The sequence below is a fragment of the Hypanus sabinus genome, unplaced genomic scaffold, assembly GCF_030144855.1.
Source record: "Hypanus sabinus isolate sHypSab1 unplaced genomic scaffold, sHypSab1.hap1 scaffold_709, whole genome shotgun sequence".
Classification (NCBI taxonomy): Eukaryota; Metazoa; Chordata; class Chondrichthyes; order Myliobatiformes; family Dasyatidae; genus Hypanus; species Hypanus sabinus.
Genome location: NW_026781561.1, coordinates 1 through 22,264, shown reverse-complemented (window position 1 = coordinate 22,264; position 22,264 = coordinate 1). Strand labels below are relative to the sequence as shown.

The following is a 22,264-nucleotide window of genomic DNA, read 5'->3' as shown; positions in this document are numbered from 1 at the left end:
CTGTGACTCCACAGTCAGGGAACCGTGTCCCCGTCCCCCAGGGTCCCTGTCTACCTGAGACCCCACAGTCAGGGAACCGTGTCCCCATCCCCCAGGGTCCCTGTCTACCTGAGACTCCACAGTCAGGGAACCATGTCCCCATCCCCCAGTGTCCCTGTCTACCTGAGACCCCACAGTCAGGGAACCGTGTCCCCATCCCCCAGGGTCCCTGTCTACCTGAGACTCCACAGTCAGGGATCCGTCCCCCCATCCCCCAGGGTCCCTGTCTACCTGAGACTCCACAGTCAGGGACCCATGTCCCTGTCCCCCAGGGTCCCCGTCTACCTGTGACTCCACAGTCAGGGACCCATGTCCCCGTCCCCCAGTGTCCCTGTCTACCTGAGACCCCACAGTCAGGGAACCGTGTCCCCGTCCCCCAGGGTCCCTCTGTTCTACAACACTCCCCAGGGTCCCTGTCTACCTGTGACTCCACAGTCAGGGAACCGTGTCCCCGTCCCCCAGGGTCCCTGTCTACCTGTGACTCCACAGTCAGGGAAGCGTGTCCCCGTCCCCCAGGGTCCCTGTCTACCTGTGACTCCACAGTCAGGGAACCGTGTCCCCGTCCCCCAGGGTCCCTGTCTACCTGAGACCCCACAGTCAGGGAACCATGTCCCCGTCCCCCAGGGTCCCTGTCTACCTGTGACTCCACAGTCAGGGAACCGTGTCCCCGTCCCCCAGGGTCCCTCTGTTCTACAACACTCCCCAGGGTCCCTGTCTACCTGAGACTCCACAGTCAGGGAACCGTGTCCCCGTCCCCCAGGGTCCCTCTGTTCTACAACACTCCCCAGGGTCCCTGTCTACCTGAGACCCCACAGTCAGGGAACCGTGTCCCCGTCCCCCAGGGTCCCTCTGTTCTACAACACTCCCCAGGGTCCCTGTCTACCTGTGACTCCACAGTCAGGGAACCGTGTCCCCGTCCCCCAGGGTCCCTGTCTACCTGTGACTCCACAGTCAGGGAACCGTGTCCCCCGTCCCCCAGGGTCCCTGTCTACCTGTGACTCCACAGTCAGGGAACCGTGTCCCCGTCCCCCAGGGTCCCTGTCTACCTGTGACTCCACAGTCAGGGAACCGTGTCCCCGTCCCCCAGGGTCCCTATCTACCTGAGACCCCACAGTCAGGGAACCATGTCCCCGTCCCCCAGGGTCCCTGTCTACCTGTGACTCCACAGTCAGGGAACCGTGTCCCCGTCCCCCAGGGTCCCTCTGTTCTACAACACTCCCCAGGGTCCCTGTCTACCTGAGACTCCACAGTCAGGGAACCGTGTCCCCGTCCCCCAGGGTCCCTCTGTTCTACAACATTCCCCAGGGTCCCTGTCTACCTGTGACTCCACAGTCAGGGAACCGTGTCCCCGTCCCCCAGGGTCCCTGTCTACCTGAGACTCCACAGTCAGGGACCCATGTCCCCGTCCCCCAGGGTCACACTGTTCTACAACACTCCCCAGGGTCCCTGTCTACCTGTGACTCCACAGTCAGGGAACCGTGTCCCCGTCCCCCAGGGTCCCTGTCTACCTGTGACCCCACAGTCAGGGAACCATGTCCCCGTCCCCCAGGGTCACACTGTTCTATGACAATCCCCAGGGTCCCTGTCTACCTGAGACTCCACAGTCAGGGAACCGTGTCCCTGTCCCCCAGTGTCCCTGTCGACCTGTGACTCCACAGTCAGGGACCCATGTCCCCGTCCCCCAGGGTCACACTGTTCTACAACACTCCCCCAGGGTCCCTGTCTACCTGTGACTCCACAGTCAGGGAACCGTGTCCCCGTCCCCCAGGGTCCCTGTCTACCTGAGACTCCACAGTCAGGGAACCATGTCCCCGTCCCCCAGGGTCCCTCTGTTCTACAACACTCCCCAGGGTCCCTGTCTACCTGTGACTCCACAGTCAGGGAACCGTGTTCCCGTCCCCCTGGGTCCCTCTGTTCTACAACACTCCCCAGGGTCCCTGTCTACCTGAGACTCCACAGTCAGGGAACCATGTCCCCGTCCCCCAGGGTCCCTCTGTTCTACAACACTCCCCAGGGTCCCTGTCTACCTGTGACTCCACAGTCAGGGAACCGTCCCCCCGTCCCCCAGGGTCCCTCTGTTCTACAACACTCCCCAGGGTCCCTGTCTACCTGAGACTCCACAGTCAGGGAACCGTCCCCCCGTCCCCCAGTGTCCCTGTCTACCTGTGACTCCACAGTCAGGGAACCGTGTCCCCGTCCCCCAGGGTCCCTGTCTACCTGTGACTCCACAGTCAGGGACCCATGTCCCGGTCCCCCAGGGTCCCTGTCTACCTGTGACTCCACAATCAGGGACCCGTGTCCCTGTCCCCCAGGGTCCCTGTCTACCTGAGACTCCACAGTCAGGGAACCGTCCCCCCGTCCCCCAGTGTCCCTGTCTACCTGTGACTCCACAGTCAGGGAACCGTGTCCCCGTCCCCCAGGGTCCCTGTCTACCTGTGACTCCACAGTCAGGGACCCATGTCCCGGTCCCCCAGGGTCCCTGTCTACCTGTGACTCCACAATCAGGGACCCGTGTCCCTGTCCCCCAGGGTCCCTGTCTACCTGTGACTCCACAGTCAGGGAACCGTGTCCCCGTCCCCCAGGGTCCCTCTGTTCTACAACACTCCCCAGGGTCCCTGTCTACCTGAGACCCCACAGTCAGGGAACCGTGTCCCCGTCCCCCAGGGTCCCTCTGTTCTACAACACTCCCCAGGGTCCCTGTCTACCTGAGACCCCACAGTCAGGGAACCGTGTCCCCGTCCCCCAGGGTCCCTCTGTTCTACAACACTCCCCAGGGTCCCTGTCTACCTGTGACTCCACAGTCAGGGAACCGTGTCCCCGTCCCCCAGGGTCCCTGTCTACCTGAGACCCCACAGTCAGGGAACCGTGTCCCCATCCCCCAGGGTCCCTGTCTACCTGAGACTCCACAGTCAGGGAACCATGTCCCCATCCCCCAGTGTCCCTGTCTACCTGAGACCCCACAGTCAGGGAACCGTGTCCCCATCCCCCAGGGTCCCTGTCTACCTGAGACTCCACAGTCAGGGATCCGTCCCCCCATCCCCCAGGGTCCCTGTCTACCTGAGACTCCACAGTCAGGGACCCATGTCCCTGTCCCCCAGGGTCCCCGTCTACCTGTGACTCCACAGTCAGGGACCCATGTCCCCGTCCCCCAGTGTCCCTGTCTACCTGAGACCCCACAGTCAGGGAACCGTGTCCCCGTCCCCCAGGGTCCCTCTGTTCTACAACACTCCCCAGGGTCCCTGTCTACCTGTGACTCCACAGTCAGGGAACCGTGTCCCCGTCCCCCAGGGTCCCTGTCTACCTGTGACTCCACAGTCAGGGAAGCGTGTCCCCGTCCCCCAGGGTCCCTGTCTACCTGTGACTCCACAGTCAGGGAACCGTGTCCCCGTCCCCCAGGGTCCCTGTCTACCTGAGACCCCACAGTCAGGGAACCATGTCCCCGTCCCCCAGGGTCCCTGTCTACCTGTGACTCCACAGTCAGGGAACCGTGTCCCCGTCCCCCAGGGTCCCTCTGTTCTACAACACTCCCCAGGGTCCCTGTCTACCTGAGACTCCACAGTCAGGGAACCGTGTCCCCGTCCCCCAGGGTCCCTCTGTTCTACAACACTCCCCAGGGTCCCTGTCTACCTGAGACCCCACAGTCAGGGAACCGTGTCCCCGTCCCCCAGGGTCCCTCTGTTCTACAACACTCCCCAGGGTCCCTGTCTACCTGTGACTCCACAGTCAGGGAACCGTGTCCCCGTCCCCCAGGGTCCCTGTCTACCTGTGACTCCACAGTCAGGGAACCGTGTCCCCGTCCCCCAGGGTCCCTGTCTACCTGTGACTCCACAGTCAGGGAACCGTGTCCCCGTCCCCCAGGGTCCCTATCTACCTGAGACCCCACAGTCAGGGAACCATGTCCCCGTCCCCCAGGGTCCCTGTCTACCTGTGACTCCACAGTCAGGGAACCGTGTCCCCGTCCCCCAGGGTCCCTCTGTTCTACAACACTCCCCAGGGTCCCTGTCTACCTGTGACTCCACAGTCAGGGAACCGTGTCCCCGTCCCCCAGGGTCCCTGTCTACCTGAGACTCCACAGTCAGGGACCCATGTCCCCGTCCCCCAGGGTCACACTGTTCTACAACACTCCCCAGGGTCCCTGTCTACCTGTGACTCCACAGTCAGGGAACCGTGTCCCCGTCCCCCAGGGTCCCTGTCTACCTGTGACCCCACAGTCAGGGAACCATGTCCCCGTCCCCCAGGGTCACACTGTTCTATGACAATCCCCAGGGTCCCTGTCTACCTGAGACTCCACAGTCAGGGAACCGTGTCCCTGTCCCCCAGTGTCCCTGTCGACCTGTGACTCCACAGTCAGGGACCCATGTCCCCGTCCCCCAGGGTCACACTGTTCTACAACACTCCCCCAGGGTCCCTGTCTACCTGTGACTCCACAGTCAGGGAACCGTGTCCCCGTCCCCCAGGGTCCCTGTCTACCTGAGACTCCACAGTCAGGGACCCATGTCCCCGTCCCCCAGGGTCACACTGTTCTATGACAATCCCCAGGGTCCCTGTCTACCTGAGACTCCACAGTCAGGGAACCGTGTCCCCGTCCCCCAGGGTCCCTGTCTACCTGAGACTCCACAGTCAGGGAACCGTGTCCCCATCCCCCAGGGTCCCTGTCTACCTGAGACTCCACAGTCAGGGACCCATGTCCCCGTCCCCCAGGGTCCCTGTCTACCTGTGACTCCACAGTCAGGGACCCATGTCCCCGTCCCCCAGGGTCCCTGTCGACCTGAGACTCCACAGTCAGGGAACCATGTCCCCGTCCCCCAGGGTCACACTGTTCTATGACAATCCCCAGGGGTATTCTGATTGAATGAGGATCTGCTGCTGTGATGGGATGAGGAGGGTTTCGCGTTCTCTGCACTGTGGACACAGCCTCTCTCTGCTCCCCCTGCAGAGCTTCCTCTCATCAGCACTGGGGTCAGACAGCAGGGACCTTGGCTTCCTGGGAGCCCCAAGGAGCACGGACACGGGGAAATTCCAGACTCTGGAGGACGAACTGACACAGGCTATCCGGAGTGCAGAGGTACGGCTGGGGGTGTTGATAGTCTGTGTACTGAGGTAAGGGGAAGAGTGGGGGCAAGAGAGAGAGTTAGGGAGAGAGAAGGGGCAGAGTGAGAGAGAGGGGAGGGGGAGAGAGAGACAGGGAGAGGAGGACAATAGACGATAGGTGCAGAAGTAGACCATTCGGCCCCTCGAGTCTGCACCACCATTCTGAGATCATGGCTGATCATTCACTGTCAATACCCAGTCCCTGCCTTGTCCCCATATCCCTTGATTCCCCTATCCATCAGATATCTATCTAGCTCCTTCTTGAAAGCATCCAGAGAATTGGCCTCCACCGTCTTCCGAGGCAGTGCATTCCACACCTCCGCAACTCTCTGGGAGAAGAAACTCTTCCTCAACTCTGGTTTAGATAACTGACCTCTTATTTTCAATCCATGCCCTCTGGTACTGGACTCTCCCAACATCTGGAACATATTTCCTGCCTCAATCCTATCAAATCCTTTAATTATCTTAAACGTTTCAATCAGATCCCCTCTCAATCTCCTCAATTCCAGTGTGTACAAGCCCAATCTCTCCAATCTCTCTGCGTAAGACAGCCCTGCCACCCCAGGAATCAACCTAGTGAATCTACGCTGCACTTCCTCAATTGCCAGAATGTCCTTCCTTAAACCTGGAGACCAAAACTGTACACAATATTCCAGGTGTGGTCTCACCAGGGCCCTGTACAAATGCAAAAGGACATCCTTGCTCTTGTACTCACCAGGAGAGGAGAGGGGGAGGGGAGAAAGGAATGGGGAGGGGGAGAGAGGAAGAGAGGAAAATGAGAGAGGAAATCAAGTAGGATGGGACAAAGAAAAGAGAGGGAGAAGTGAGGGAGAGAAAAAGGGAGTCAGATCAGAGAGAAGGAGTGAGATGAGAGAGTGCAGAGAGAGGGGGAGAGAAAGCAGTGAGATTAGAGAGTGGAGAGAGAGAGTGAGATTAGAGAGTGCAGAGAGAGGGAGAGAGAAAGGAGTATTAGAGAGTGGAGAGAGGGAGAGAGAAAGGAGTATTAGAGAGTGGAGAAAGGGAGTGAGATGGGAGAGAAAGCAAGAGGGGAATGAGATAGGATAGAATGAGAGAGGGAGTGAGATGGGAGAGAGGGAGAGAAGGTCAATGTGGGAAAGTGTGATGGTGAGTGAGATGGGAGAAAGAGGGGCGGAAGATAGGAGATAGAATGAGATGGGATAGAGCGAGTGGGAGTGAATGAGAGAGAGATGGACGAGTGTGAGGGAGTGAGAGAGTGGGCAGTGAAGTGGGAGAGAGAGAAAGAGTGGGATTGGTGAGAGGGAGTGAGATGGGAGAAGGGAGAGGGAGTGAGGTGGGAGAGAGGGGGGTGTGGCAGTGAGATGAGACTCATGGAAGTGAGTGTGAGGGACTAAGATGGAAGAGTGTGGAGAGGGAATGTGAGAATGGAATGAGAAAGGGAAGAGAGATGGGTGAGAGAAATGGAGGGGGAGTGAGAAAGGAGAGAAAGGGAGAGGGTGGTGAGAGGCTAGAGGGAGAGAGAGTGAGGGGGAGTGGAATGGGAGAGACAGAGAGAGGGGCTGGTAAGATTGGAGAGGAAAAAATAGAGAGTGAGATGGGAGAGAGGGGAGTGAGATCAGAGAGAGAGGTTGAGATGGGACAGGGAGAGAGGAGTGAGGTGGGAGGGGACGGACAGAGAGCTCGGGGATGAGAGAGGGAGGTGGAAGTGAGAAGGGAGCTTAATGTAAAGGAACACTTAGGAGAATAATGATGATATGATTGAACTCATACTGCAATTTGAGAGAAGCATCAGTCCCATTTATCAGTATTGCAATGGAATAAAGGGCATGAGAGAGCTTGCCCAGGTGGATTGGAGGAGGATACCGGTGGGCATGATGGCAGAGCAGAGATGGCTGAAGTTTCTGGGAATTCTTCACAAGGCACAGGGTAGATACGTCCCTCAGAAGTAGTTGTCCTCAAATGGCAGGGAGGCAACTGTGGCAAACGAGGGAAGTTAAGGACTGTGTCAAAGCCAAGGAAAGGGCATATAAGGTAGCAAAAGTGAGGAGGATGTTGGATGTTTGGGAAGCTTTTAAAATCCAACAAATGACAACTAAACAAGCTGTAAGAAGGGTAAAGATGAAATATGAGGGCAAACTAGCCAGTAATATAAAGCAGGATATTACTCAAAGGTCTTAAGGTGGATAAGTCATCCAGACTAGATGGACGACATCCCAGAGTCCTGAGAGAGGCTGCTCAAGAGTTAATGGATTCATTGGTCATGATCTTTCAAGAGTTACTTGAATCTGGCATGGTCCTGGAGGACTGGAAGATTGCAAATGTCACTCCACTCTTTAAGAAGGGCAAAAGGGACCAGAAAGAAAATTATAGGCCAGTCAGTCTAACCTCTGTTGGAAAAGTGTTGAAGTCCATTCATAGAACCATAGAACATAACAGCACAGAAACAGGCCTTTTGACACTTCTTGGCTGTGCCAAACCATTTTTCTGCTGAGTCCCACTGACCTGCACCTGGGCCATATCCCTCCAACCCCCTCTCATCTATGTACCTGTCCAAGTTTTTCTTAAATGTCAAAAGTGAGCCCACATTTACCACTTCATCTGGCAGTTCATTCCACACTCCCACTACTCTCTGTGTGAAGAAGCCCCCCCCACATGATCCCTTTAAACTTTTCCCCCTTCACCTTTAACCCATGACCTCTTTTTTTTTCTCCCCTGGCCTCAGTGGAAATACCTTGCATTCACTCTATCTGTACCCATCATAATTTTGTACACCTCTATCAAATCACCCCTCATTCTCCTATGCTCCAGGGAATAAAGTCCTAACCTATTCAACCTTTCTCTGTAACTCAAATCCCAGCAACATCCTTGTAAACCTTCTCTGCACTCTTTCAACCTTATTAATATCCTTCCTGTAATTAGGTGACCAAAACTGCACACAATACTCCAAATTTGGTCTCACCAGTGTCTTATACAACCTCACCATTACATTCCAACTCTCATACCGCAGACTGGGAGACCGTTTCGCTGAACACCGGCACTCAGTCCTCCAGCAGTGGTGGGATCTCCCTGTGGCCACACACTTCAATTCCACAGACCACTCCCACTCCGACATGTCTGTCCATGGCCTCCTCTACCATCAAGATGAGGCCACATGTAGGTCAATGGAGCAATACCTTATCTCCCAACTAGGTAGCCTCCTACCTGCCGGTATGAACATTCAACTCACAGACCTCCGCTGATACCCCTGCCCCCCATCCCTATCTATTATTTTAGTCTGGTTCTCTTTCTCTCACTTTTTTCCCCCTCACTATAATTTCTCCCCCCAGTCCTACCTTTCTTTCTCTTTTATTTCCCATAATTCTCCACCTTCCCCCAGCCCATTTCCCTCCAGCCTATCACTTCCCAGCTCTCTACTTTATCCCTCCCCCCCACTTCTTATCCCCCCTCGACCATCCCATGTTACTTCACCCCTGATGAAGGGTTTCGGCCCGAAACGTCGTTATTACCTCCTCCCATAGCTGCTGTCTGGCCTGCTGAGTTCTGCCAGCATTTTGTGTTTTTTTTTTCTTATACTCAATACTTTGATTTATAAAGGCCAATGTGCCAAAAGCTTTCTTTACAACCTTATCTTCTTGTGAAGCTACTTTTAGGGAATTATATATCTGTATTCCCTGATCCCTCTGTTCTACTGCACTCCTCAGTGTCCTACCATTTACCTTGTATGTTCTACCTTGGTTTGACCTTCCGAAGTGCAATATCTCACACTTGTCCACATTGAACTCCATCTCCCATTTTTCAGCCCATTCCTCCAACTGGTCCAAATCCCTCTGCAAGCTTTGAAAACCTTCCTCACTGTCCACTACACCTCCAATCTTTGTATCATCAGCAAATTTGCTGATCCAATTCACCACGTTATCATCCAGATCATTGATATAGATGACAAATAACAATGGACCCAGCACTGATCCCTGTGGCACACCACTAGTCACAGGCCTTCACTCAGAGAAGCAATCCTCCACTACCACTCTCTGACTTCTCCCACTGAGCCAATGTCTAATCCAGTTTACTACCTCACCATGTATACCTAGTGACTGAATCTTCCTAACTAACCTCCCATGCAGGACCTTGTCAAAGGCCTTACTGAAGTCCATGTATACAACATCCACTGCCTTCCTTTCATCCACTTTCCTGGTAACTTCCTCGAAAAACTCTAATAGATTGGTTAAACATGACCTACCATGCACAAAGCCATGCTGACTTTTTGTAATAAGTCCCTGTCTATCCAAATACTTGTAGATCCTATCTCTTAGTATTCCTTCCAATAATTTACCTACTACCGATGTCAAACTTACCAGCCTATAATTTCCCGGGTTACTTTTTGAGCCTTTTTTAAACGACAGAACTACATGAGCTATCCTCCAATCCTCCGGCACCTGACCCGTGGGTATCGACATTTAAAATATTTCTGCCAGGGCCCCTGCAATTTCAACACTAGTCTCCTTCAAGGTCCGAGGGAACACCCTGTCAGGTCCTGGGGATTTATCTACTCTGATTTGCCTCAAGACAGCAAGCACCTCCTCCTCTTCAATCTGTATAGGTTCCATGACCTCCCTACCTGTTTGCCTTGTTTCCATAGACTCCATTCCGTAGTAAATACAGATGCAAAAAAACCATTTAAGATCTCTCCCATTTCTTTTGGTTCCATACATAGCCGACCACTCTGATCTTCAAGAGGACCAATTTTATCCCTTACTATCCTTTTGCTCTTGACATACCTGTAGAAGCTCTTTGGATTATCCTTCACCCTGACTGCCAAACCTACCTCATGTCTTCTTTTAGCCCTCCTGATTTCTTTCTTAAGTATTTTCTTACTCTTTTTATATTCCTCAAGCCTATACATCCCAATTCCATGGGTATATTTCTGACGAAGATGGCTGACTCCTGACTCCTGCTCCTATTTCTTATGTTCAGATGTAAAGTTGCCAAACTTTATGTTAACCCCTTCATTTACGGAATCATCCTTGTGAACTTCCTCTGGACTCTCTCCAATGGCAACACATCCTTTCTGAGATATGGGGCCCATAACTGTTGACAATACTCCAAGTGTTGCCTGACTGGTGTCTTATAAAGCCTCAGCATTATCTCCTTGCGTTTATATTCTATTCCCCTGGAAATAAAGCCAACATTGCATCTGCCACCTTTAGCACAGACTTAACTGAACCTCTGGGAGTCTTGCACGAGGAATCCTCAGCCTGTCTGCACCCTCTGCATGGACGGGACGGGTCGCACCTGAACTGGAGGGGGACTGACATTGTTGCAGGAAGGTTTGCTAGTGCTGCTCTGGGGGTCTCGGCCCAAAACGTCGACAGTGCTTCTCCTTATAGATGCTGCCTGGCCTGCTGTGTTCCACCAGCATTTTGTGTGTGTTGTCTGTCCTGACGAAGGGTCTCGGCCCGAAACATCGACAGTGCTTCTCCCTATAGATGCTGCCTGGCCTGCTGTGTTCCACCAGCATTTTGTGTGTGTTGTCTGTCCTGACGAAGGGTCTCGGCCCGAAACATCGACAGTGCTTCTCCCTATAGATGCTGCCTGGCCTGCTGTGTTCCACCAGCATTTTGTGTGTGTTGTAAAGGTAGTAAGGTAGAAGGGCTAAAGTGTGTGTACTTCAATGCAAGAAGCATCAGGAACAAAGGTGATGAACTGAGAGCTTGGATACAGACATGGAATTATGATGTAGTGGCTATTACACAGACTTGGCTGGCATCAGGGCAGGAATGGATTCTCAATATTCCTGTATTTCAATTTCAATGCTTTAAAAGGGATGGGGGGGGGGGGGGAAGGCAGGCAGGTAATGTAGCAGGATCCTCTTTTGAGTCAGTATGGGTGGAAGTCAGGAACAGGAAGAGAGCAGTTACTCTATTGGGAGTATTCTATAGGCCCCCTGGTAGCTGCAGAGATACCGAGGAGCAGACTGGGAGGCAGATTTTGGGAAGATGCAAAAATAACAGGGTTGTTATCATGCAAACATGAGGAAATCTGCAGATGCTGGAAATTCAAGGAACACACACGAAAATGCTGGTGGAACGCAGCAGGCCAGGCAGCATCTTATAGGAAATGAACAGACAACGTTTCGGGCCGAGACCCTTTGTCAGGACTAACTGAAAGGAAAGATAGCAAGAGATTTGAAAGTAGGGAGAGAGAAATCCGAAATAATAGGAGAAGACAGGAGGGGGAGGGATGAAGCTAAGAACTGGAAAGGTGATTGGCAAAAGGGATACAGAGCTGGAGAAGGGAAAGGATCATGGGATGGGAGGCCTAGGGAGAAAGAAAGGGGGAGGGGAGCACCAGAGGGAGATGAAGAACAGGCAGAGTGATGGGCAAAGAGAGAGAAAAAAATGGAGGGGGGGAAATAAATAAATCAGGGATGGGGTAAGAAGGGGAGGAGGGGCATTAACAGAAGTTAGAGAAATTAATATTCATGCCATCAGGTTGGAGGCTACCCAGCCGGTATATAAGGTGTTGTTCCTCCAACCTGAGTGTGGCTTCATTTTGACAGTAGAGGAGGCCGTGGATAGACATATCAGAATGGGAATGGGACGTGGAATTAAAATGTGTGGCCACTGGGAGATCCTGCTTTCTCTGGCGGACCGAGTGTAGGTGTTCAGCGAAATGGTCTCCCAGTCTGCGTCAGGTCTCACCAATATATAAAAGGCCACACCGGGAGCACCAGACGCAGTATACCACACCAGCCGACTCACAGGTGAAGTGTCGCCTCACCTGGAAGGACTGTCTGGGGCCCTGAATGGTGGTGAGGGAGGAAGTGTAAGGGCAGGTGTAGCACTTGTTCGGCTTACAAGGATATGTGCTGGGAGGGAGATTGGTGGGAAGGGATGGGGGGGGGGTTGAATGGACAAGGGAGTCACGTAGGGTGCGATCCTTGTGGAAAGCAGAAAGAGAGGGGGAGGGAAAGATTTGCTTGGTAGTGGGATCCCATTGAAAGTGGCGGAAGTTATGGAGAATTATATGTTGGACCTGGAGGCTGGTGGGGTGGTAGGTGAGCACAAGGGGAACCCTATCCTGAGTGGGGTGGTGGGCGGATGGGGTGAGGGCAGACGTGCGGGAAATGGGAGAGATGCATTTGAGAGCAGAGTTGATGGTGGAAGAAGGGAAACCCCTTTGTTTAAAAAAGGAAGATATCTCCTTCATCCTGGAATGAAAAGCCTCATCCTGAGAGCAGATGCGGCGGAGACGGAGGAATTGCGAGAAGGGGATGGCATTTTTGCAAGAGACAGGGTGGGAAGAGGAATAGTCCAGGTCGCTGTGAGAGTGACTCCCGTCCCTTCTCCAGCTCTGTATCCCTTTTGCCAATCACCTTTCCAGCTCTTAGCTTCACCCTACCCCCTCCTGTCTTCTCTTATCATTTCAGATTTCCCCCTCCTCCCCCTACTTTCAAATCTCTTACTATCTCTCCTTTCAGTTAGTCCCGACGAAGGATCTTGGCCCGAAACGTCGACAGTGCTTCTCCCTATATATGCTGCCTGGCCTGCTGTGTTCCACCAGCATTTTGTGTGTGTTGTCTGTCCTGACGAAGGGTCTCGGCCCGAAACATCGACAGGGCTTCTCCCTATAGATGCTGCCTGGCCTGCTGTGTTCCAACAGCATTTTGTGTGTGTTGTCTGTCCTGACGAAGGGTCTCGGCCCGAAACATCGACAGGGCTTCTCCTTATAGATGCTGCCTGGCCTGCTGTGTTCCACCAGCATTTTGTGTACGTGAGGGTTGTTATCATGGGTGACTTTAACTTCCCTTATATAGTTTGGCACCTAATTAGTTCCAGTGGTTCAGACGGGGCAGAGTTTGTTAAGGACGGATTCCTGTCACAGGCTGACTAGGGGGATGCCATTCTAGATTTAGTATTAGGTAACGAACCGGGTCAGGTCACAGATCTCTCAGTGGGTGAGTGTCTGAGAGACAGTGGCCACCACTCCCAGTCCTTTAGCATTATCATGGAAAAGGATAGAATCCGAGAGGATAGGAAAATTTTTAATTGGGGAAGGGCAAATTATGAGGCTATAAGGCTAGAACTTGCGAGTGTGAATTGGGATGATGTTTTTGCAGGGAAACGTACTATGGACATATGGTCAATGTTTAGGGATCTATTGCAGGATGTTAAAGATAAATTTATCCTGGTGAGGAAGATAAAGAATGGTAGGGTGAAGGAACCATGGGTGACAAGTGAAGTGGAAAATCTAGTCAGGTGGAAGAAGGCAGCACACATGAGGTTTAGGAAGCAAGGATCAGATGGGTCTATTGTGGAATATAGGGTAGCAAGAAAAGAGCTTAAGAAGGGGCTGAGGAGAGCAAGAAGGGGGCATGAGAAGGTCTTGGCGAGTTGGGTAAAGGAAAACCCCAAGGCATTCTTCAATTATGTGAAGAACAAAAGGAGGACAGGAGTGAAGGTAGGACCGATTAGAGATAAAGGTGGGAAGATGTGCCTAGAGGCTGCAGAAGTGAGTGAGGTCCTCAATGAATACTTCTCTTCGGTATTCACCACTGAGAAAAAAGGCTAGACTGCACAGGCACGTGACATAGTGCACCAAAGGTTTAAAAAGGAGAAGAATTTTTAAACGGTCTTTTAAATTGAAGCAAGAGGCGGAGAGTGAAGAAGTAAAGGCATCTTGGAGAGAAGCCGTTTTCTTTAACTTATCAGGGAAAAGAGGCTAGACTGCACAGGCGTGTGTCAGCGTGCCAAAGGTTTAAAAAAATCCCGCCATATATAGCGGCCATCATTGTAGCGGACTGAGTCAGAGTGGGTTGGCCTTGGCTCAACAGGCTTCAGCGTGAACAGGCAGAGGCGCGGGTAGGTTCCGGTAAGTTTTGTTTTGTATGTTTAGAGTAGAGAGAATGCCAGGCAGGATTTTGGAATGGTCTGGTCTCCCTGACAACGACACCTGCAGGAAGTGGATTCAGCTGCAGCTCCTAACAATCTGCATTAGGGAACTGGAGCAGGAGCTGGATGACCTCCGGATCATTCGGGAGAATGAGGAGTTTATAGATAGTAGTTTCAGGGAGGTAGTTACACCAAAGGAGCAGTGAACAGGTAATTGGATTACCGTCAGGTGAGGGAAGGGGAAAGGGCAGGCAGAGCAGGGCTCCCCTTGGCCATTCCCCTCAACAACAAGTATACCGATTTGGATACTGTTGGGGGGATGATTTACCTGGGACAAGCTGTGGCAGCTGGATCTCTGGCACTGAGTCTGGTTCCGCAGTGCAGAAGGGAGGGGGGAGAAAGAGGGGAGCGGTAGTGATAGGGGACTCGATAGTTAGAGGTACAGACAGGAGGTTCTGTGGTCGTGACAGAGACTCCCGGATGGTTTGTTGCCTCCCAGGTGCCAGGGTCAGGGATGTCTCTGATTCTGAAGTGGGAGAGTGAGAGTCATGGTACACATCAGAAGAAAGAGTGAGGAGGTCCTGAAGAGTGAGTATGGAGAGCTTGGTAGGAAGTTAAAAAGCAGGACCTCGAGGGTGGTAATCTCAGGATTGCTGCCTCTGCCACGTGCCAGTGAGGGTAGGAATAGGAAGCTCTGGAGGATGAACACGTGGCTGAGGAACCGGTGTAGGGGGCAGGGTATCAGATTTCAGGATCATTGGGAATGCTTCTGGGGCAGGTGGGACCTGTACAAGAGAGACAGGTTACACCTGAACTACAGGGGGATCAATATCCTCGCAGGGAGGTTTGTTAGTGCTACTGGGGGGGGGGGGGTTAAACTAGATTTGCAGGGGGATGGGAACCAGAGTGCCAGAGTAGATAGAGGAGTGGGGGTTAAATAAATGATGTTAACGTTTCATGCAAAGTCAGAAATAGAAGGGTTGTGTGTGATGGCAATAATCTTCTGAGGTGTGTCTATTTCAGTGCAAGGAGTATTGTGGGGAAGGCTGACGATTAAAGGCAAAGTGAATAAGAATAAGGAACTTTGGTTCTCTAGGGATATTGGAGCTCTGATAAAGAAGAAGAGAGAGACGTATGACATGTATAGGAAACAGGGAGCAAATAAGGTACTTGAGGAGTATAAAAAGTGCAAAGAAATACTTAAGAAAGAAATCAGGAAGGCTGAAAGAAGACACGAGGTTGCTTTGGCAGTCAAGGTGAAGGATAATCCAAAGAGCTTCTACAGGTATATTAAGAGTAAAAGGATAGTAAGGGATAAAATTGGTCCTCTTGAAGATCAGAGTGGTCGGCTATGTATGGAACCAAAAGAAATAGGGGAGACCTTAAATGGGTTTTTTTGTGTCTGTATTTGATAAGGAAACTGGCATGGAGTCAATGGAAATAAGGCACAAGTAGTGAGGTCATGGAACCTATACGGATTGAAGAGGAGGAGGTGCTTGCTGTCTTGAGGCAAATCAGAGTAGATAAATCCCCAGGACCTGACAGGGTGTTCCCTCGGACCTTGAAGGAGACTAGTGTTGAAATTGCAGGGGCCCTGGCAGAAATATTTAAAATATTGGTATCTACTGGTGAAGTGCATGAGGATTGGAGGATAGCTCATGTAGTTCCGTTGTTTAAAGAAGGCTCTAACAGTAATCTGGAAAATTATAGGCCGGTAATTTTGACGTCGGTAGTAGGTGAATTATTGGAAGTAATACTAAGAGATAGGATCTACAAGTATTTAGATAGACAGGGACTTATTACAAAAAGTCAGCATGGCTTTGTGCATGGTAGGTCATGTTTAACCAATCTATTAGAGTTTTTCGAGGAGGTTACAAGGAAAGTGGATGAAGGTAAAGCAGTGGATGTTGTCTACATGGACTTCAGTAAGGCCTTTGACAAGGTCCCGTATGGGAGGTTAGTTAGGAAGATTCAGTCACTAGGTATACATGGTGAGGTAGTAAATTGGATTAGACATTGGCTCAATGGGAGAAGTCAGAGAGTGGTAGTGGAGGATTGTTTCTCTGAGTGAAGGCCTGTGACTAGTGGTGTGCCACAGGGATCAGTGCTGGGTCCTTTGTTATTTGTCATCTATATCAATGATCTGGATGATAATGTGGCAAATTGGATCAGCAAATTTGCTGATGATACAAAGATTGGAGGTGTAGTGGACACTGAGGAAGATTTTCAAAGCTTGCAGAGGGATTTGGACCAGTTGGAGGAATGGGCTGAAAAATGGTAGATGGAGTTTAATGTGGACAATTGTGAGGTATTGCACTTCGGTAGGTCAAACCGAGGTAGAACATACAAGGCAAATGGTAGGACACTGAGGAGTGCAGTAGAACAGAGGGATCTGGGAGTACAGATATATAATTCCCTAAAAGTAGCTTCACAAGAAGATAGGGTTGTAAAGAAAGCTTTTGGTACATTGGCCTTTACAAATCAAAGTATTGAGTATAAGAGTTGGAATGTAATGGTGAGGTTGTATAAGACACTGGTGAGACCAAATTTGGAGTATTGTGTGCAGTTTTGGTCACCTAATTACAGGAAGGATATTAATAAAGTTGAAAGAGTGCAGAGAAGGTTTACAAGGATGTTGCTGGGATTTGAGTTACAGAGAAAGGTTGAATAGGTTAGGACTTTATTCCCTGGAGCATAGGAGAATGAGGGGTGATTTGATAGAGGTGTATAAAATTATGATGGGTACAGATAGAGTGAATGCAAGGTATTTCCACTGAGAGGCCAGGGGAGAAAAAAAAAGAGGTCATGGGTTAAAGGTGAAGGGGGAAAAGTTTAAAGGGATCATGTGGGGGGGGCTTCTTCACACAGAGGGTGGTGGGGAGTGTGGAATGAGGTCCCAGATGAAGTGGTAAATGCGGACTCTCTTCTGACATTTAAGAAAAACTTGGACAGGTACGTGGTTGAGAGGGATATGGCCCAGGTGCAGGTCTGTGGGACTAGGCAGAAAAATGGTTTGGCACAGCCAAGAAGGGCCTAAAGGCCTGTTTCTGTGCTGTAATGTTCTATGGTTCTATGAGAGGGAACTAGATGATGTTGAGGACAATATGAGTGAGGTTGATGTTCTGGACCATGTTGATATTAAGGGAGAGGAGGTGTTGGAGTTGTTAAAATACATTAGGACGGATAAGTCCCTGGGGCCTGACGGAATATTTCCCAGGTGCTCCATGAGGTGAGGGAAGAGATTGCTGAGCCTCTGGCTAGGATCTTTATGTCCTCGTTGTCCACGGGAATGGTACTAGAGGATTGGAGGGAGGCGAATGTTGTCCCCTTGTTCAAAAAAGGTAGTAGGGATAGTCCAGGTAATTATAGACCAGTGAGCCTTACGTCTGTGGTGGGAAAGCTGTTGGAAAAGATTCTTAGAGATAGGATCTATGGGCATTTAGAGAATCATGGTCTGACCAGGGACAGTCAGCATGGCTTTGTGAGAGGCAGATCATGTCTAACAAGCCTGATAGAGTTCTTTGAGGAGGTGACCAGGCATATAGATGAGGGTAGTGCAGTGGATGTGATCTACATGGATTTTTGTCGAGCATTTGACAAGGTTCCACACGGGTAGGCTTATTCAGAAAGTCAGAAGGCATGGGATCCAGGGAAGTTTGGCCAGGTGGATTCAGAATTGGCTTGCCTGCAGAAGGCAGAGGGTTGTGGTGGAGGGGAGTACATTCAGATTGGAGGGTTGTGACTAGTGGTGTCCCACAAGGATCTGTTCTGGGACCTCTACTTTTCATGATTTTTATTAACGACCTGGATGTGCGGGGTAGATGGGTGGGTTGACAAGTTTGCAGATGACACAAAGGTTGGTGGTGTTGTAGATAGTGTAGAGGATTGTCGAAGATTGCAGAGAGACATTGATAGGATGCAGAAGTGGCTGAGAAGTGGCAGATGGAGTTCAACCCGGAGAAGTGTGAGGTGGTACACTTTGGAAGGACAAACTCGAAGACAAAGTAAATGGCAGGATACTTGGTAGTGTGGAGGAGCAGAGAGATCTGGGGGGTACATGTCCACAGATCCCTGAAAGTTGCCTCACAGGTAGATAGGGTAGTTAAGAAAGCTTATGGGGTGTTAGGTTTCATAAGTCGAGGGATAGAGTTTAAGAGTCGCAGGTAATGATGCAGCTCTATAAAACTCTGGTTAGGCCACACTTGGGGTACTGTGTCCAGTTCTGGTCGCCTCACTATAGGAAGGATGTGGAAGCATTGGAAAGGGTACAGAGGAGATTTACTGGGATGCTGCCTGGTTTAGAGAGTATGGATTATGATCAGAGATTAAGGGAGCTAGGGCTTTACTCTTTGGAGAGGAGGATGAGAGGAGACATAATAGAGGTGTACAAGATATTAAGAGGAATAGACAGAGTGGACAGCCAACGCCTCTTCCCCAGGTCACCACTGCTCAGTACAAGTGGACATGGCTTTAAGGTAAGGGGAGGGAAGTTCAAGGGGGATATTAGAGGAAGGTTTTTCACTCAGAGAGTGGTTGGTGCATGGAATGCACTGCCTGAGTCAGTGGTGGAGGCAAATACACTAGTGAAGTTTAAGAGACAGGTATATGGAGGAATTTAAGGTGGAGGGTTATATGGGAGGCTGGGTTTAAGGGTCAGCACAACATTGTGGGCAGAAGGGCCTGTATTATGCTGTACTATTCTATGTTCTATGTTCTGGAAGGGGCTGTCAGATGAGAGGGAAAGAGGAGAGAAGTAAGATGGGAGAGAGAGGAGGAGAGAGAGTGGGGGAGTGAGATAGGAGAGGGAGAAATGCAGGGAGTGAGATGGATGATGGGATAGATGACATAAGAGACAGAGAGAGTGGTGGCGTGAGAGGGACTGAGATGAGAAAGAAAGAGAGAGTGAGGGGGAGCGAGATGGGGAGAGAGAGAGAGGGAAAGCGTGGGAGAGTAGGTTGGGAGAACGAGAGGGTAAAGTGAGATGGGAGAGAAAGTGAAGAGTAGTTAGTTGGGAGAGAGGGGTGAGTGAGATGGGAGTGATGAGGAAGAGAGAGAGAGAAAACGAGAGATGGGAGAGAGATTTCGGGGGAGTGAGATAGGAGATAGAGAGAGAGGGGAGTGAGATGGGAGAGGGGGACGAGTGAGATGGGATAGAGAGGGGGTGAGTAAGATGGGAGAGAGATGTCGGGGGAATGAGATGGGAGATAGAGAGAGAGGGGAATGAGATGGGAGATAGAGAGATAGGGGAGTGAGATGGGAGAGGGGGACGAGTGAGATGGGGTAGAGAGGGGGTGAGTAAGATGGGAGAGAGATGTCGGGGGAATGAGATGGGAGATAGAGAGATAGGGGAGTGAGATGGGAGAGGGGACGAGTGAGATGGGATAGAGAGGGGGGTGAGTAAGATGGGAGAGAGATGTCGGGGGAATGAGATGGGAGATAGAGAGAGAGGGGAATGAGATGGGAGATAGAGAGATAGGGGAGTGAGATGGAGAGGGGGACGAGTGAGATGGGGTAGAGAGGGGGGTGAGTAAGATGGGAGAGAGATGTCGGGGGAATGAGATGGGAGATAGAGAGAGAGGGGAATGAGATGGGAGATAGAGAGATAGGGGAGTGAGATGGGAGAGGGGGACGAGTGAGATGGGGTAGAGAGGGGGTGAGTAAGATGGGAGAGAGATGTCGGGGGAGTGAGATGGGAGAGAATGGGGTGAGATAGGAGAAAAAAATGGTGAAAGTGAAATGATGAGAAAGAGTGAAAGAAGGAAAGAGGCAGTGAGGTGGGAGAGAAAGGGAATGGGGAAGAGAGAGACGGCTGAGTGAGATGTGAGTGTGAGAGAGAGGCAAAGTGAGATGGCAGAGAGCGAGGGCAGAGTGAGTTTGGAGAGTGGGAGTGAGGTGGGGAAGAACGATGGGGATGAGAAGGTAGTTTGATTGGAGGTAGAGGTGAGAGAGAGAGGACAGACAGAAACGCGAATGAGATGGAAGAGATAGAGGTGCGAGTGACATGGAAAAGAGAGGGAGAGAAATGGGAGAGAGATGGGAGAGAGAAAGGGGGGAATTGAAATGGGAGAGCGGGGGGAATGAGATGGGAGATGGGGTGAGACGGGAGAGAGAGGGTGGTGGAGTGAGGTGAGAGAGAAGGGGTAGACGAGATGGGAGAGACAAAGGATGGTGATGGATGGATGAAGGGAAGGTGGGAGGAATGATAAGAGTAGCTCACAGGTGGTGATGAAGGAGACAAGTGGAGAGTGTGGGAGAGCAGGAGATTAGTGAGGAGCTAGAGAAACAGTTTGGGAGACTGAGAATGGGGGGAAAACTGCCAATTATAGGACATGAAGCGGTGAGCAAAATGGGTGGGGGCAGAATTGCACAAAGTGGAGCAGGCGGAGAATGAACCGGCAGGGAAACGGGAAGAGAATGGGACATCCCAGGGGATGTGGTCACACACACTAATGTTCACACTACTTCCCCCTCAGCTCTCACAAAGCCTGTCCATCGAGGAGATCCTGAACGAGCCACTCGGGAAGACCGGTGTGTGTGCAACTGGGAAAAGAGTGGGGAGAGTCGGAGATGGGGGAGACTGTCTGGGAGGGGATTCAGTGTGTGGGGAGAGTCGGAGATGGGGGATAGTGTCCGAGGGGGATTCAGTGTGTGGGGAGAGTCGGAGATGGGGGAGAGAGTCTGAGGGAGGATTCAGTGTGTGGGGAGAGTCAGAGATGGGGGGGGATTCAGCGTGTGGGGGAGAGTCGGAGATGGGGGGAGAGTGTATGGGGGGGATTCAGTGTGTGGGGAGAGTCAGAGATGAGGGGAGAGTGTATGGGGGGGATTCAGCGTGTGGGGAGAGTCGGAGATGGGGGAGAGTGTATGGGGGGATTCAGCGTGTGGGGAGAGTCGGAGATGGGGGAGAGTGTATGGGGGGGATTCAGTGTGTGGGGAGAGTCGGAGATGGGGGAGAGAGTCTGAGGGAGGATTCAGTGTGTGGGGAGAGTCAGAGATGGGGGGGATTCAGCGTGTGGGGAGAGTCGGAGATGGGGGAGAGTGTATGGGTGGGATTCAGTGTGTGGGGAGAGTCGGAGATGAGGGGAGACTAACTGGGGGGGATTAAGTGTGTGGGGAGACTCGGAGATGGGGGAGAGTTTCTGGGGGTTTCAGTGTGTGGGGAGAGTCGGAGATGGGGAGAGTTTCTGGGGGGATTCAGTGTGTGGGGAGAGTCGGAGATGGGGGAGAGAGTCTGAGGGAGGATTCAGTGTGTGGGGAGAGTCAGAGATGGGGGGGATTCAGCGTGTGGGGAGAGTCGGAGATGGGGGAGAGTGTATGGGGGGGATTCAGTGTGTGGGGAGAGTCAGAGATGAGGGGAGAGTGTATGGGGGGGATTCAGCGTGTGGGGAGAGTCGGAGATGGGGGCGAGAGTGTATGGGGGGGATTCAGCGTGTGGGGAGAGTCGGAGATGGGGGAGAGTGTCTGGGGGAGGATTCAGTGGGTGGGGAGAGTCAGAGATGGGGGAGAGTGTCTGGGAGGGGATTCAGTCGGGTGGGGAGAGTCGGAGATGGGGGAGAGTGTATGGGGGGATTCAGTGTGTGGGGAGAGTCGGAGATGGGGGAGAGAGTCTGAGGGAGGATTCAGTGTGTGGAGAGTCAGAGATGGGGGGGATTCAGCATGTGGGGAGAGTCGGAGATGAGGGGAGACTGACTGGGGGGGATTAAGTGTGTGGGGAGACTCGGAGATGGGGGAGAGTTTCTGGGGGTTTCAGTGTGTGGGGAGAGTCGGAGATGGGGGAGAGTTTCTGGGGGGATTCAGTGTGTGGGGAGAGTCAGAGATGGGGGAGAGTGTCTGGGAGGGGATTCAGTGGGTGGGGAGAGTCAGAGATGGGGGAGAGTGTCAGAGGGGGATACCGTGTGTGGGGAGAGTCGGAGATGGGGGAGAGTGTCTGGGAGGGGATTCAGTGGGTGGGGAGAGTCGGAGATGGGGGAGAGTGTCTGGGGGGGGGATTCAGTGGGTGGGGAGAGTCAGAGATGGGGGAGAGTGTCTGGGAGGGGATTCAGTGGGTGGGGAGAGTCAGAGATGGGGGAGAGTGTCTGGGGGGGGATTCAGTGGGTGGGGAGAGTCAGAGATGGGGGAGAGTGTCTGGGAGGGGATTCAGTGGGTGGGGAGAGTCAGAGATGGGGGAGAGTGTCTGGGGGGGGGATTCAGTGGGTGGGGAGAGTCGGAGATGGGGGAGAGTGTCGGGGGGAGACTTCAGTGGGTGGGGAGAGTCGGAGATGGGGGAGAGT

At 52.2% G+C, this 22,264-nt stretch overlaps 1 protein-coding gene across 1 annotated transcript in view; it reads left to right on the top strand.

The window, feature by feature from the left end:
* Window positions 1-20,548, top strand: part of LOC132389929 (myocardin-like) — a gene marked incomplete at its 3' end in the record, with an annotated part of 242,355 nt that extends 221,807 nt beyond the window's left edge. Inside the window, exons 10-11 of the mRNA XM_059962495.1 lie at window positions 4,976-5,104; window positions 20,471-20,548. Coding sequence (XP_059818478.1) covers window positions 4,976-5,104; window positions 20,471-20,548 — 207 coding nt within the window. The remainder of the gene's footprint in view (window positions 1-4,975; window positions 5,105-20,470) is intronic.
* Between the last annotated feature and the right edge of the window lie 1,716 nt (window positions 20,549-22,264).